The following is a 13,050-nucleotide window of genomic DNA, read 5'->3' as shown; positions in this document are numbered from 1 at the left end:
CATATGCAACCAAAGATTACTAGTGGTTAGTACACGAATTGGTGGCATGATGAGATACTCGAAATCCCCCATCAAGAATACTCAAATATTTTGAAATTATATATCTTGTTAGCAAGAAAATCACATACCTGCCTAAATAAAATCAGGCATGAAATCAAAATACTTTTCATTCAGAAATATATCAAAATAATTTTTTTTTAAAAAAAAATTATTTTTGATATCAGCGTATCAAAATAATCTAAAAACACCAAAAACATATTAATTTAAAGCAAAAAAAAATCAAAAAAATTAAAATTTTACAATTTTTTTAAATTTTTTTAAAACATAATAACAAACGAAATGCTAATAACAAACCGGCGTTAGAAGGCAACTTTATAGCAAAACAGTAATACTTTTATGAGATACCGTATTGTATCCTTCACTCTGTAATAGGTCAGAAGAGAGAAAACAAATCAACAACATGAAATTGATGTCAAAATCTCTATGAAAAAATATTTATGACTTCCTTCTTTGTCTATCTTTTTGTCATCTTTTTTTTAGAATGCATTTTGTTATTATTGTGGGATATAATTAAGAAATGGAGATATTATAAAAGATAAAAATAAAATTATATTTGATAGTAATATATAAAACATAATAATTGTTTTTGTATCTTATTTGGTTGATGATGAATAAAATATGATAAAATATAACAACAAATATATTTTATCATTAATAGATATTATAGAAAGTCACTCAAAATTATTGTAGAAACATTTATTTTTTATATTTTTATTTTTATCTCTACGACTAAATATATTTTTATTTTTATTTTTTTAAAATTTTTTCTATCCCAGAAAACGCTACCTTAAATTTTTCTTAATGATTATTATTAGATAGATTAGTTGGTATATAAATATAATTTATAGCTTATTTTAAATTGTAAATATAAGTTAATTACAAATACTAAAAATAAGGTCAATAAACCACTTCAGTAGAAGAAAGAAGAAAAACAACTTGCACGACAACAACACAAAAAATTAAGAGAAAAGAAAATGCTCCGTGAAAAACTTAAGACAGAAAGTAATAAAGTAAAAAGGAAGCACACTCACAAGATCTTTCTTATTATTACAGTAGTAATTTGGTCAGTCATTAATTTAGTACTACATTTAAAAAAGCTCTAAGAAGACAAAAACAAGAGATTAAGCAGCTGAAACCCTGGAAGAGATGGATCTTCTTCTTCTACAAAACAAAGTATCCCAAATCTCACTAAAAGCCTGAACAATAACCCCATGATGCTCCCTTAAATTCAAAGAAAGGAAACAGTGCAGCAACTGCTCCAAATCTTTCTCTTCAAACATTTCCTTCTCTAATATCATTTCCATCATTGACCTCTTAAAATCCTCAAATGGGTCCTCTGATTTCTTCACCACTGCAAAGCTCTCTCTTACCTTCCCCTCCACCGTGCACGGTATCAGCCACTGAAGCCTCGACAGTCTTGCAGGCGACAACGAACCATCGCAGCTATTTCTTGCCTTTCGTCCTCTTCTTGTTGTTCCTTTCTTTAAAACACCTCCTTTCGCCTTCCTACCTCTCTTTTTACGTGTAAATGGAGATTCACGTATTGTTTCCAAGTGGGGATTGAATTCTGAGGGAGAATCAGTGGAGAAGCTCCTTGAATAAGAAACTAAAGTTTCCGTTTCTTCAACGTTTATGACATTCTCGTCGCCGGTAAAAAATAACCCGCTATCAGCTGAAGAAGTGCTAATGCGGATTCTTGAAGCCCTTTTCTTCTTTTTGACACGTCGTTTTTTCCTCTCTATGTTAGTCGGAGGGAGAAAAACGTCGTGGTTTTTAGAGTCCTCAGAGGCCGAAGAGTTGTAAAGTTTGCGGCGGGGAGTTGAGTCGTCATCAAAGAGTTTGGCCACAAGGTGATATTTTTCTTCCTCTGCCCAGTGGAAATTTTCAGTTTGTTGTGAGGATTTGGCGTGGTCGGTTTCAGAGAGGGAATGCGTGGAGGATTTTGATCTAAATCCACAGCCCATTGATGTGAAAGCTGAGGACACATGGCGCTTGATGGAGGAGTGTTGATGGGGTTTGGAAGAAGGCGGTTGTGATGGTGGGAGGTGGAGGTTGTTGATAATGATGGAGTTGTGGTTGACCGGAGAGAGTCTAAGAAATGAAGGAACAGGATTTGATGGGAGAGGGGAGGGGTCTTTGGAACGGCAAGATTGAAAGGAGATCAATCGAGAGAATCTGAACTTGAAACGTTTAGCCATTGTAGTCTTTTGTTTTGGTTCAAGTGCTTAATTTGCTATAGTTTCAAAGCATTGAACTGTTTGTTCGAGGAAGATGAAGGGTTTATATAGGGGGTGAGATGAATTTTGTCTTTCTATTTCAATGAGCAGGAAACCAGAGGGTGAAAATGTACTGTTACCACTTACCACCATCTGCTCTTAAAAATTAAATATTGACCAATATAATTTAAGAAAGTAATTATTATTATTATTATTATTATTATGGACAAACGAAGAAGTAAATGTATTAAGAGATAAGGAGGCTCACTTGAGCAATAATTAATAGTAGTGTTTGTTTTTTTTAAGTGTTTTTTATTTAAAAATATATTAAATATAATATATTTTATTTTTTAATTTTTTAATATTAATATATCAAAACAATATAAAAATATAAAAAAATATTAATTTAAAATAAAAAATATTATATTTTTTAAAAAATATTTTTGAAATATAAAAATAAATACATTAAAAAAAAAAATGTATGTCAATCAATAGGGTATCTTCATTGGTTTTCATGTGTGCTAAGAAAAGGAAGAATGACTTCTCTTCTTTTGTAACTATTAGTGTTTGAGTCAGTTTATGTGTATCTCGACTGATTTTACAGGACCCTGAAATTAACGATCAAGTAAATCTTCAATGACCATAAAAGAACTCGAGCTGGTGATTATTGAAATGTAAATCTAAAACCTGATCAACTGAGCTATTCTTTATTATTGAAAAATGACTTATTTTTCTTTTGTTGTTCTTCGGGAGATAATCCAGATGTACAAGGAAATTAAGGAACTCTAATTGTTTGTTGATCTAACGTTTCTATAATGTTATAACGTCTAAATTATTTTGCAAATCCAAAATCTTCAATTTATTTATAAATAAAAAGTCTTAAAAAGAGTTTAAACTAATGATCAACTTTTTTTCAATGATCAAAGACATTTTTGAATCAGCTTACAATTAAAATCTTTTCTAGAAAAAATTTAAAATATGATTTCAGTACTTTGAAGCAAATAAATTTCTAAAAATGTTCAGATTTAAGAAATTGAAGGAAGGAAACAAACTTACTTTGTAGCACATGCCACAACTAACAAATATCATTTCAAATTTTTTTTCTCTTAAGTAATTCACTTATGCAAGAGTCAACATGCTTTTTTATATATATATAAAGATCCAATCACATGAAATAAGTCAAAATAATATAATGGCTAGAAAGAAAGGAGGACATGGCAAAAAAAAAAAAAGAGAAAGAAAAGAAAATAGAAAAGAAAGAAAGAAAAAAATGAGGTATCGGATACATATCGAAGCTTCGATGATGAATCTTCAAATTCCACTAAAAAGATATTATGAATCCAGAAAAGAAAGAAAGAAAAAAATAAGGTATCGGATACATACCGAAGCTTCGATGATGAATCTCCAAATTCCACTAAAAAGATATTATGAATCCATAGACACTATGTAAAGCAAATTTCAAAGCAAGTAGTGAGTCACACGTGTAGAGTTTAAAGGCAGTAACATGCTCACTTGTTAGCATCTCATCACTAGTTTCGAAGTTAGTTTTCCATGATATTTATGAATTTATTTTATCGATATCTTTTCATAGGTACTTGGAGTTTCATCGCCGAAACTCTGATGTATCTTCAATGACTTATTCTTTTTTTATTTTCTATCTCTTATCTTGTTTTTCTTGCCATGTTATCTTCTTTTTTTCTAGTCATTAGATTATTTTGATTTATTTCATGCTATTGGATATTAATTTAATACAAAAACATGTTAACTCTTGCATGAGCGAATTATTTGAGAGAACAAAAACTAGAAAGTTATTAGTTGGGCAAGTCCTATATGCGCAACACAAGGTACTATGCTAATTTGAGAATTACTTTTTCAGCACTGCTAGACAAGGAAAAACACTAAGGGAAGGAAAGAAAGAAAAAAAACGCAAGCACACAATTAATGATTTTGATTTTTGCTTTGAATTAATTGGCAATTAAAGTAGATTTGCTCAAGGCATGCACAGACCTCAATGATATAGCAGAGAAGCCGTGAAAAATGTTTTCGTCTCCAAGTCTAATAGGCTATTACACGGCCAGATTCAGACCTAACCTCATGAATGGTAATGTCATTGAATTTATTCATATAGCAGAGAAAAAAGAAACAAAAGCTGCTCTTCTCCTCTCTAAATTTGTTAGCATTATATCATATCACTTCAAAAACATGTGGAAGAAAAAGGAGCATTGCTTTTTTTACGTTAAGATAAATAAATAAATCTTCGAGAGAGAGAGAGAGAGAGTATACCAAGGTAAAAAGTCAATAAAAAAGAAGCTCCTCTTCTCAAAAACATGGCGGGGATACAAGGAAACAAAATGATATTTGCATGCCAGTGCCCCTTTTCCTCTATTCTCTGCCCCTTCTGGTGACACATGGTCATTGGAGAAGCTAAAAGCTTGTTTTTACACTCAATATTGTCTCCACTCTCCAACATGGATTGCCTTCTAGGAGTCGGGGAATCTGATTTTGCTTGCCCCTTGAAATGTCAGGCTTTTAGTTTTTCTAACATCTATCAAACCCAAATGCTTGATCGGGCTTAGCCTAATTCAACTTCCTTTAAGAACTTTTCTGAATGCCTAGTGATCTAAAATATTTATAGATCTTAATCATGTTAGCTTATTAATTTTAGAATGTAAAAGGTGGTGTCATAGTTGATTGATGAAAACATTAATGCCTACTACCATTAGTTATGGTATCTTGCATTGTTATTGGTTGAAAAGTTAATGAATATCTATGAAACTTTTGTTGAAAATAGCCTTTGGTCAAGAAATGAAGCGTATTTGCATAGAACATAGGGTATATATGCATTCCACCATTTGCTAGAAAATATGGTGCCAACCTTGTATAAAAATTTGTACATGCATAGAATCTGCCAGTAAAAATATAGAAAATTATGTGTGCATGAACAATGCATAAAGTCGTGTTTCGACTCCCCGGGACTCAAAAGAATGTTTAGTGTGTGTTTATTGGATAACCTGTGTGGTGAGAAAATGATGGAGAAAAATAGGAGAGGAAAAAATATGATCGAAGGTGGAAGACCTAGCTGTTTGGGCCAAGGTGTAGCCACTTGGGCGATGATGTAATTGCTTGGGCCAAGATGATATTGAGTCTAAGAACTTGTCTGTTTACTTGGTGACTCAAGATATTTAAAGATCTTGGTTACGTTAACTCACATTGAGATATGAATGGTGGTGTCATAGTTAATTGGTGGAACATTGGTGTTAACCATTGATTTAGTATTTGCATTATCATTTGATGAGAGATTCACGAATGTCCATAAAATGTTGGCTAGAAATAGCTATTGGTCGAGAAAGGAGGTGTTTGGTTTAAATATAACATGGGATATGTTTGCAATGTCACCATTGGCTATAAAATGTGATGTCATATATTACACGTGTATGGCATCGCAACAATTACCTTTTGGATCGGGATTTTCAAATGTAGGTAGAAAGAATAAGAAATTATTTTCTTTTATCTATTAAAAAATGTTTAGAATTGCCACTTAGTATTTTAGTTACTAAAAAGTCTAACTGGTCTTCAGAGTTTGGACAAGAGGACTGGTTATATATAAGGATGACAATATCATCCCTAGTACACCTTTCATTGGGTAAGCTGCATTGTTTATTTGTCTGATTACTAAGACACTATTATATTTTCTAACTATAAGTTTGTCTACTGGTCAAAATAGCTTCATCCTAGTAGAGTGGACTATGACTTTATGAGTTGAGTTTAGCCATTCTAAAGCCCAAACATATTTTTTATGTTTTTGTTTCTTTTGATATTTGGGAATATATTTTACATATAAGTTTATAATCATTAGTATTAAAATAAACAAATTTATTTTTTTATGTTTTTTTTTTTACATTTAGACCAAATTCTCATGGCTTTAATAAACTTGTTATTAAATCCAAAAGTGCATGCAAATATATATAAAAACTATTTTTCTTGATTTTTGGTATTTTCTCAAGAGCTAAGATACTGTTTACTTTTCACTTGTAATGTTTATTACTGTTCTTTGTAGACAAAATCATCGACGAACGGAAAAGTGATTTGTGATAGTTGGTGGGTTTCTGAAAATTTTGTATTAAATTGAAAATTTCAATTAAACTTGATAGATGGAAACATCGATAAAAAAATTAAAATATTAATTTTTAATTTACCGTCGGTAACGACATTAGTGATACGTGGCAAGTTTTTGAAGATTTTTTTATTAAATTGAAAATTTAAGATAGCATTGACAAATGAAAACATCAACGTTCCAATTAAAATGTTAATTTTTAATTTTTAATTTTTTGACAATAAAGATATCGGTATTACTTGGCATGTTTCTAAAAACTTTTGATTAAAAATCTCAATTAGACTTGACAGACAAAAACACCAACGGAAAAACTTTAAATATTAATATTTAATTAACCTTATGTAAAAAAAACCTTAAATTAAAATACCAAAATCCTTAAAATCAAAACAAATAGGCACATCTCTTTTTCTCTCTTTCTCTACAGCTTCTTCTCTTTCTCATTCTCTTCTTAACCCATTATTTTCTCTTCTCTTTTCTTCTACTCCATGCGCAATTATGTCTTTTCCTCTCTTCTCCTTTTTTATTTATTTAATGATTTATTCAGATTTTTTTTCCTCTTTCCAGCCTCGAGAAAACTCAACATTAAGGTAAGATTTTTTTTTTCCTTCTCTTCTTTTAATGTTTTTTTTGCATTTTTCTATTATTAATAATTATATAAATGTTATTGGGAATTTTTTATTTTTTTATTTTTCTATTATAAATAATTGTGTAAATGTTGATGGCAATTTTTTTATTTTTCTGTTATTAATAATTGTATAAATGTTATTGAAAATTTTTAAATTTTTAATTTTTTTCCCCTAGTGCCTCTATTCTAGATTAATTGTATTTAAACTTATAAATGTTTAATTTTGTAATAAGTATTTGAATTTTATATTAATTTAATTTTTTAATTATTTTATATTTCTATTTAATAGATTTTTTTAAAATATATATTTTTAAATTATTACTGACGGGGTTGCCGACGAACATTAGCCTTTAGTATATTCCAAAGAGTTAGAAACAAATTACAACAAATATCACTATCATTGTTTACTCACGAACAGAATAACAAACGGTTTGTTTGACAGTTATATGTCAAGTTCCTTGACAGATATACCAATAGATGAAAAAAAAATCACCAATTAAAAATAATTTTTTTTAAAAATTATTTTTTTTATTAATTTATATAAAAACATTAAAAATAAATAAATAAAAATAAAAACTTTTGAAAAGATGAACCGCGCTCACAAAGACCAGTCACCCCTTTCCTTTGAAGTACAGGTTTCAGGGAGTAGAGTGGCATTTCATGAAAGAAATTTGTAAAAATTCACACCGACAACGACTAGACATTGAAATCTGCGTGGGTCCATCTTCATATGGCAAATCGTCAATGCCCACGCCACAATCTAGAAAGCAACTGAACGGTGTCGTCCCTTGTCGGTTGCCTAGGATTAGCTTCGTAACAAACCCCTTCCAAAAATGCTGACTCCTCAACAATTCAACGGCCAGCAAACTCCCGCCACGAATCATCACAGGAAGTCAAAGATAAACAATCCTTTGCACTATGGTCTACAAATGAGTCCCCTGATTATGTACATGATCTTACATTAGTTCAAAATCACAAAAACATTATTTTATTTTACCACCAATTACATTCCATTCTTAATTTTCCTAAAAACATAATCTAATATGCCCGTTAATTTTTTATGGGTTTATTTTATTAATTGTAATATAAATTGATTAAGATTTTATTTGACGGGTTATATTTTTTTTCTTTTGACATTTTATATAAATTTATTATTTTAGTGTTATTGTAAACTACTAAACACGATTTAAACAAAATCAATTAAAATAAATATCACATTTATTTAGAAATTTTTGAATTAATTTTTATAATCCATCCATTCTCTCGATTTAATTTAGTTAGCCCTCAAAATATTTGAACTCTAGTTGTTGGATGGTGAAATTGCGATAATTCAAAGTTTGAGCACCAATATGAAACCCCCACCATACTTGGGTGACTAACATGTATATATCCCAAACATATAATAGAACCTCCCCTTCGTAAAATCCAAATAGAAAAATCCACTTCCATCAGATTTTTTCGATCGATCAAAAACACTCTCTTCCTTTCTCCTTCACTAACCAAACACGCCCAGAAAAAGAAAAAAAAAACCTAAAATAATAAATAAATCGAAATGAAGGTTGATGTTTCTCTTCCAACGACAACAGCACCCACCGTGAAAAAAGAAACCTCCGATTCTGGTCTATTCGGCAAAGTCCGTTACAAGTTCTGGGCTTTGGCAGCAATTTTACTATTAGCATTCTGGTCGATGTTCACCGGCACCGTCACTCTCCGTTGGTCCGCTGGCAATCTCAATAGCCTCGCCGACGACATCGACACTCCCATTCGCGACGATCGCGACGTCCTAGTCAGTACACAACACTAATGGTGGATTTTATTTATTTTTGCTTGTTAGTATTATTATTATTATTATTATTTGTTTTGATTGGTGAATTGTCATTAATGGTAGGAAATGGAGGAGCGAGAAAAGGCAGTGAAGCATATGTGGGATATATATACGAATAGCCGTCGGATCAGATTACCAAAATTCTGGCAAGAGGCATTTGAGGCTGCTTATGAAGAGTTAACTAGTGATGCACCTGATGTTAAAGAGGCTGCTATTACTGAGATCGCTAAGATGTCTATTCGGTCTATTGATCTTGATCCGCTTCCGGTGCAATCTACGGTGAGGATTTCACTCTCTTTTTTTTGGGTTTGTGATTGTGTTTTTTAATTGTTCAGTTGCCGTGAAAGAATTTATTTTGATAATGTTGACATTGATAGATCTTGTGATTATTGATTTTGATGAGAATTGAAAGTGTTGCGGGTAGTTGATTCGGGGTTAGGAGGGGGGGTGACTTTGTGGTTGTACTTATTGGTTAAGGTTTTAGTGTAGACAAGTTTGAGTGATGTGATCGAAAGAAAACCTTACTGACGTTAGAGTTGGAGTTTGCATTACTATATTTTAGCAATTGTAGGCTTAGGTGAGATTACTGTTCATTTAGGAATATTTTTTATAACTGGTGCAAATAATATGTAGAATCTTTTTTTTTCATAGAAAATATAATAATAAAGAAATGATTTATTGAAAGAAAGATAAGGAACAAGATGTAACCCAGGCCACAGTATAGTGGTGAAGTAGGGGAATAGGTACAATATTGTAAAGAAAAACATGTAAAAGAACTCGTATGAAAAAGCAGAGCAAGGAATGGCAGATCCATGATGGAAGAAATATAGAGTCTCATCAGGCTTAGTGGTGAAAAGGATGGCCGACCCAAATATTGAATATTAAACTCGGTAAATGTCATGAGGTGAAATTGAGTTTGGACTAATATTGCTAAGATCTATTTATCTCGATGGATACAACCTCCTATCCAATCAATGGTGGCTATTTCTTTTCTTAGGGTCTCGTTAATCCTCATGAATCGTTCAGTTAATTGAAAGTCTGATTTGCTGGCTAACTAATTTATTGATAACTTTTTCATACTATTGAATGCTGAAAGAAAATCCAGTTATTAGAGTTCTCTGTTCAAAACAGTAATGGTAATGTTTACGTTACTCTTAGGATGATAGGTTTTATGGTTTGAAATCACTGGCAAAATGTGACGACTAATGTTCCCCTTGACAAGAATCGTTTATAATGCTTTGCACTAGCTCACTAGTTAAAATTTTGGAATATATTATTTTACAGATGTGATAGAAACTTGTACTGAGTTTAGAGCTGGGGTTTGCATTGTGATACTTTCAAGATAATTTATAAATCAGGAAGAATTTTGATAAGCTTCTTGAATAAGTTATTCAACTGATATCAGCACAAAAAAAATGTTTCTAAAGTGTTTTAGTTTTAAAATGCTTCGTTCTTTTCAATACAGGTTTGTAATTTAGTTATCTCATGGGTTACTCCCTTTAGACTGTAAAAATAGTCCATTTTTTTCTTGTTTCAATATGTTATCCATACTAAAAAAGACGATGAATTGTTGTATCTTAATGCCCCATTTTATCCCTTAACATGCCAAATATTTCATTGCATCAAAAGGTCTGCATCTTTTGAAGTTAGAGGCAATTTTGAGATTTGTAATACTTTGCATTTTAAGCGCTTGGCTAAAAGAATGTGCAAAACTCAAAATGGACCAATATTAAGGACCAGAGGGAGTACTTGTATCCATGTTCATTGAATTTTGTTCTATCATAAATGCTCTATGTAACGTCAGTGATGAAAGTTTCATTTTGATGATTCCTTCAATTTTCCCTACCTTTCCTAAATATTATTCCATTCTTTTACCATTGTACATGAGGAAATTTTGAGGTTCTTGTTTTTATACCATCCTTTGATACAGAATCTTGGTAGTTTATTCTGTTCTATTAGTTCTGTGAAAGCCTTTATTTATCAAAACAAAATTTTCCCAGCTGAAAATCTGTTCAGGGCAATCCAATTTATATAATTGTCATCTCAGCTGTGTGTATTTGATGTTTAATCAACAGAAGCTACAATTGCTAGGTCTAGATGTTTAGCAGCTTCTCCCATCTGATAGCTGGAGCCGGTGGAGCCCCATTGAATGTTGTGTGATTCATAAACTTAACCAGAAGTCGGTATTTGGTTGGCAAACTTATCGACGACATTGTTAGTTCCTGATGAGATCCTAGGTGCAAGGGTACCCTCGTTTTGGTGAGTGGGAAAATATGAATTATTAATACAAGAGGCCTGGAGTTTGAATAGCTTTAAGAATAAACCTTTAGTTTGATTTTGTAGATGAATTCCATAAACCATCTTCAACATGCCTTCAATCAGGAAAACTGGATTCTAGTGAACTCAGACTTCCTTTTAGATTTTTGTCATTGTTTAGCATAATCATGAGGTGGATCTGTGAAACCTAGTATGCAATCGATTGGGAACAATTTCAGATCACTCTCACAGGGTCAACATCTGCAAATGCTTGATCAGGGAGTTTGTTACATGATGTTTTGATGCAAAAGCAAGTTTTGGGTTAGGGTAGAGGTCGTGGTAAGGACTGAGTGGGACCTTGTTGCTCCTTCTCAGGACCTACAATAACCCATTATTCAAAGCTTTTGTCCCAGGGATCGAGTGGGCTGCCTTCTCCCTATTTGTAGTGCTTGAGTAGGTATTTATCTATTAAATTTATTGGTTTTATGTTTTATAAACCAGAGAAGAAAAAAAGTAATAGAAACATTGTAAGATTGCAAACTGCTATCTAATTCTAAACCTATTTTGAACTTATGCAATCTTATGATTGGATTGGAGTTTGGAGTTGTGGGGTAATTTGTTGTTCTGGCCCTTGTCATGTCTCTCTTCTTTGCTGACTACTTTTTTCTAACATCAGGGTTATATTATTGCTACCCCCAGGTTGTATTGGAAAAGTGACTCTCATTTGTTAGACCTCTAATGATTTTTTAAATGGAATATACACTTGATGTTACGTGCTTGTGTTCTCCGCGATACGGTTGCAGCGTATCATGTTTCACTCTACTCCATCAAGTAGTTGTGATCTCTAGCTCTCTGCATAAGTGCGGTCTTTGAATATTGCAACAGATGTGCCTTGGTCATGTACTGAGTTCACTCTGAGATGTTAATTATCAAATCAAATTATGGGCTAAAGAACATCAATGGCGAGACTTGAGTAATATGTTCAAACAGAGAGTTGCCCTTAATACAACTACCATCATTTTCTTTATTTTTGTCCTATCCACGGACATAATGTCTGTAAGGTGTTTAGGATTTAAATCTTGTATCTTCTTAACCCCTTTTCAGTAATTCTCATCGCTTAACCTGCATTTTCTTTAATTTTGTCCTATCCAGGAACATAATGTCTGGAAGGCCTACTCTTTCTTGCTAACATGAGTGCTTAAACACTCATTGGTCTCTGCTCTAACTTGTGCATAGTTAACTGGAGTAAAGTTAACTGTTTCTTTCTTGTGTTTCTTATGTGTGCTTTCAGAGAGCTCGAGAATTAAGCAAGAGCCTGAAGGTAGCAGAAAAGGATGGAGCTGCAATGACTTCATAAAAAAGGGAGTGGTCAATGATGAGGAGAAAGTGTAGGACGGAGGCGTAAAATCTTCCTTCGATTCTGAATGCTCATGTGCTACCCAGGGTTTTCGAGCTGTGGTGATGGGTGAACCATACTCTTAGATGTGTTTTCATAACAGGGATAAACTATGTATTCAATTAGGTTCTTGTTCATTAAGCCTTTTGCTTTCACAGCCAAGTCCTAATGTCAGTGGATTTGAACAACTTTTTGAATAGATCAATTCAACTAAAAATTTTGGTAAGATCTCTTGTACTGTATAAATTGAAAGAATTATTTGGAACTCCACATCACAAGTTGATTAGCTAAATCTGCAAAACCAGTATCTCTGTTATGCTTCTACCTTGTAATTTGAAATTCAAAGAAAGTGGCCTTGAAGGCAGGAATCAACTTCCAAGATGAAATAGCTCTCTGATCAAGTATTGGGGGGGCAGCACTTAACCTAAACAAAATGATAAAAAGAAACCTGCAAAGACTTGCTGATCTGTTTTCATAAGAAAGAAAATGGGGGAGAAACCCAAAAGGAAATACAATAATGAATGTTGAAACGTTAGTTCATAGGTGCAATAAAAAAAA

At 32.2% G+C, this 13,050-nt stretch overlaps 2 protein-coding genes across 2 annotated transcripts; one reads left to right on the top strand and one right to left on the bottom strand.

The window, feature by feature from the left end:
* Nucleotides 1-1,066: 1,066 nt before the first annotated feature.
* On the bottom strand, nucleotides 1,067-2,380 carry LOC18099298 (transcription repressor OFP7). The gene has a single exon (XM_006383165.3). It carries the CDS (start codon nucleotides 2,256-2,258, stop codon nucleotides 1,182-1,184), a length of 1,077 nt encoding a protein of 358 aa, XP_006383227.1. The 5' UTR covers nucleotides 2,259-2,380; the 3' UTR covers nucleotides 1,067-1,181.
* A 6,068-nt stretch (nucleotides 2,381-8,448) lies between these two features.
* On the top strand, nucleotides 8,449-12,762 carry LOC18099297 (uncharacterized). Its single transcript, XM_024600495.2, has 3 exons — nucleotides 8,449-8,801; nucleotides 8,904-9,119; nucleotides 12,388-12,762. Exons 1-3 carry the CDS (start codon nucleotides 8,568-8,570, stop codon nucleotides 12,451-12,453), a joined length of 516 nt encoding a protein of 171 aa, XP_024456263.1. The 5' UTR covers nucleotides 8,449-8,567; the 3' UTR covers nucleotides 12,454-12,762.
* The last annotated feature ends 288 nt before the right edge of the window (nucleotides 12,763-13,050 follow it).

Source organism: Populus trichocarpa, chromosome 5 (genome assembly GCF_000002775.5).
Source record: "Populus trichocarpa isolate Nisqually-1 chromosome 5, P.trichocarpa_v4.1, whole genome shotgun sequence".
NCBI classification, from domain to species: domain Eukaryota; kingdom Viridiplantae; phylum Streptophyta; class Magnoliopsida; order Malpighiales; family Salicaceae; genus Populus; species Populus trichocarpa.
Note: the sequence above shows the minus strand (reverse complement) of the source record. Positions and strands in the feature narration are given on the sequence as shown.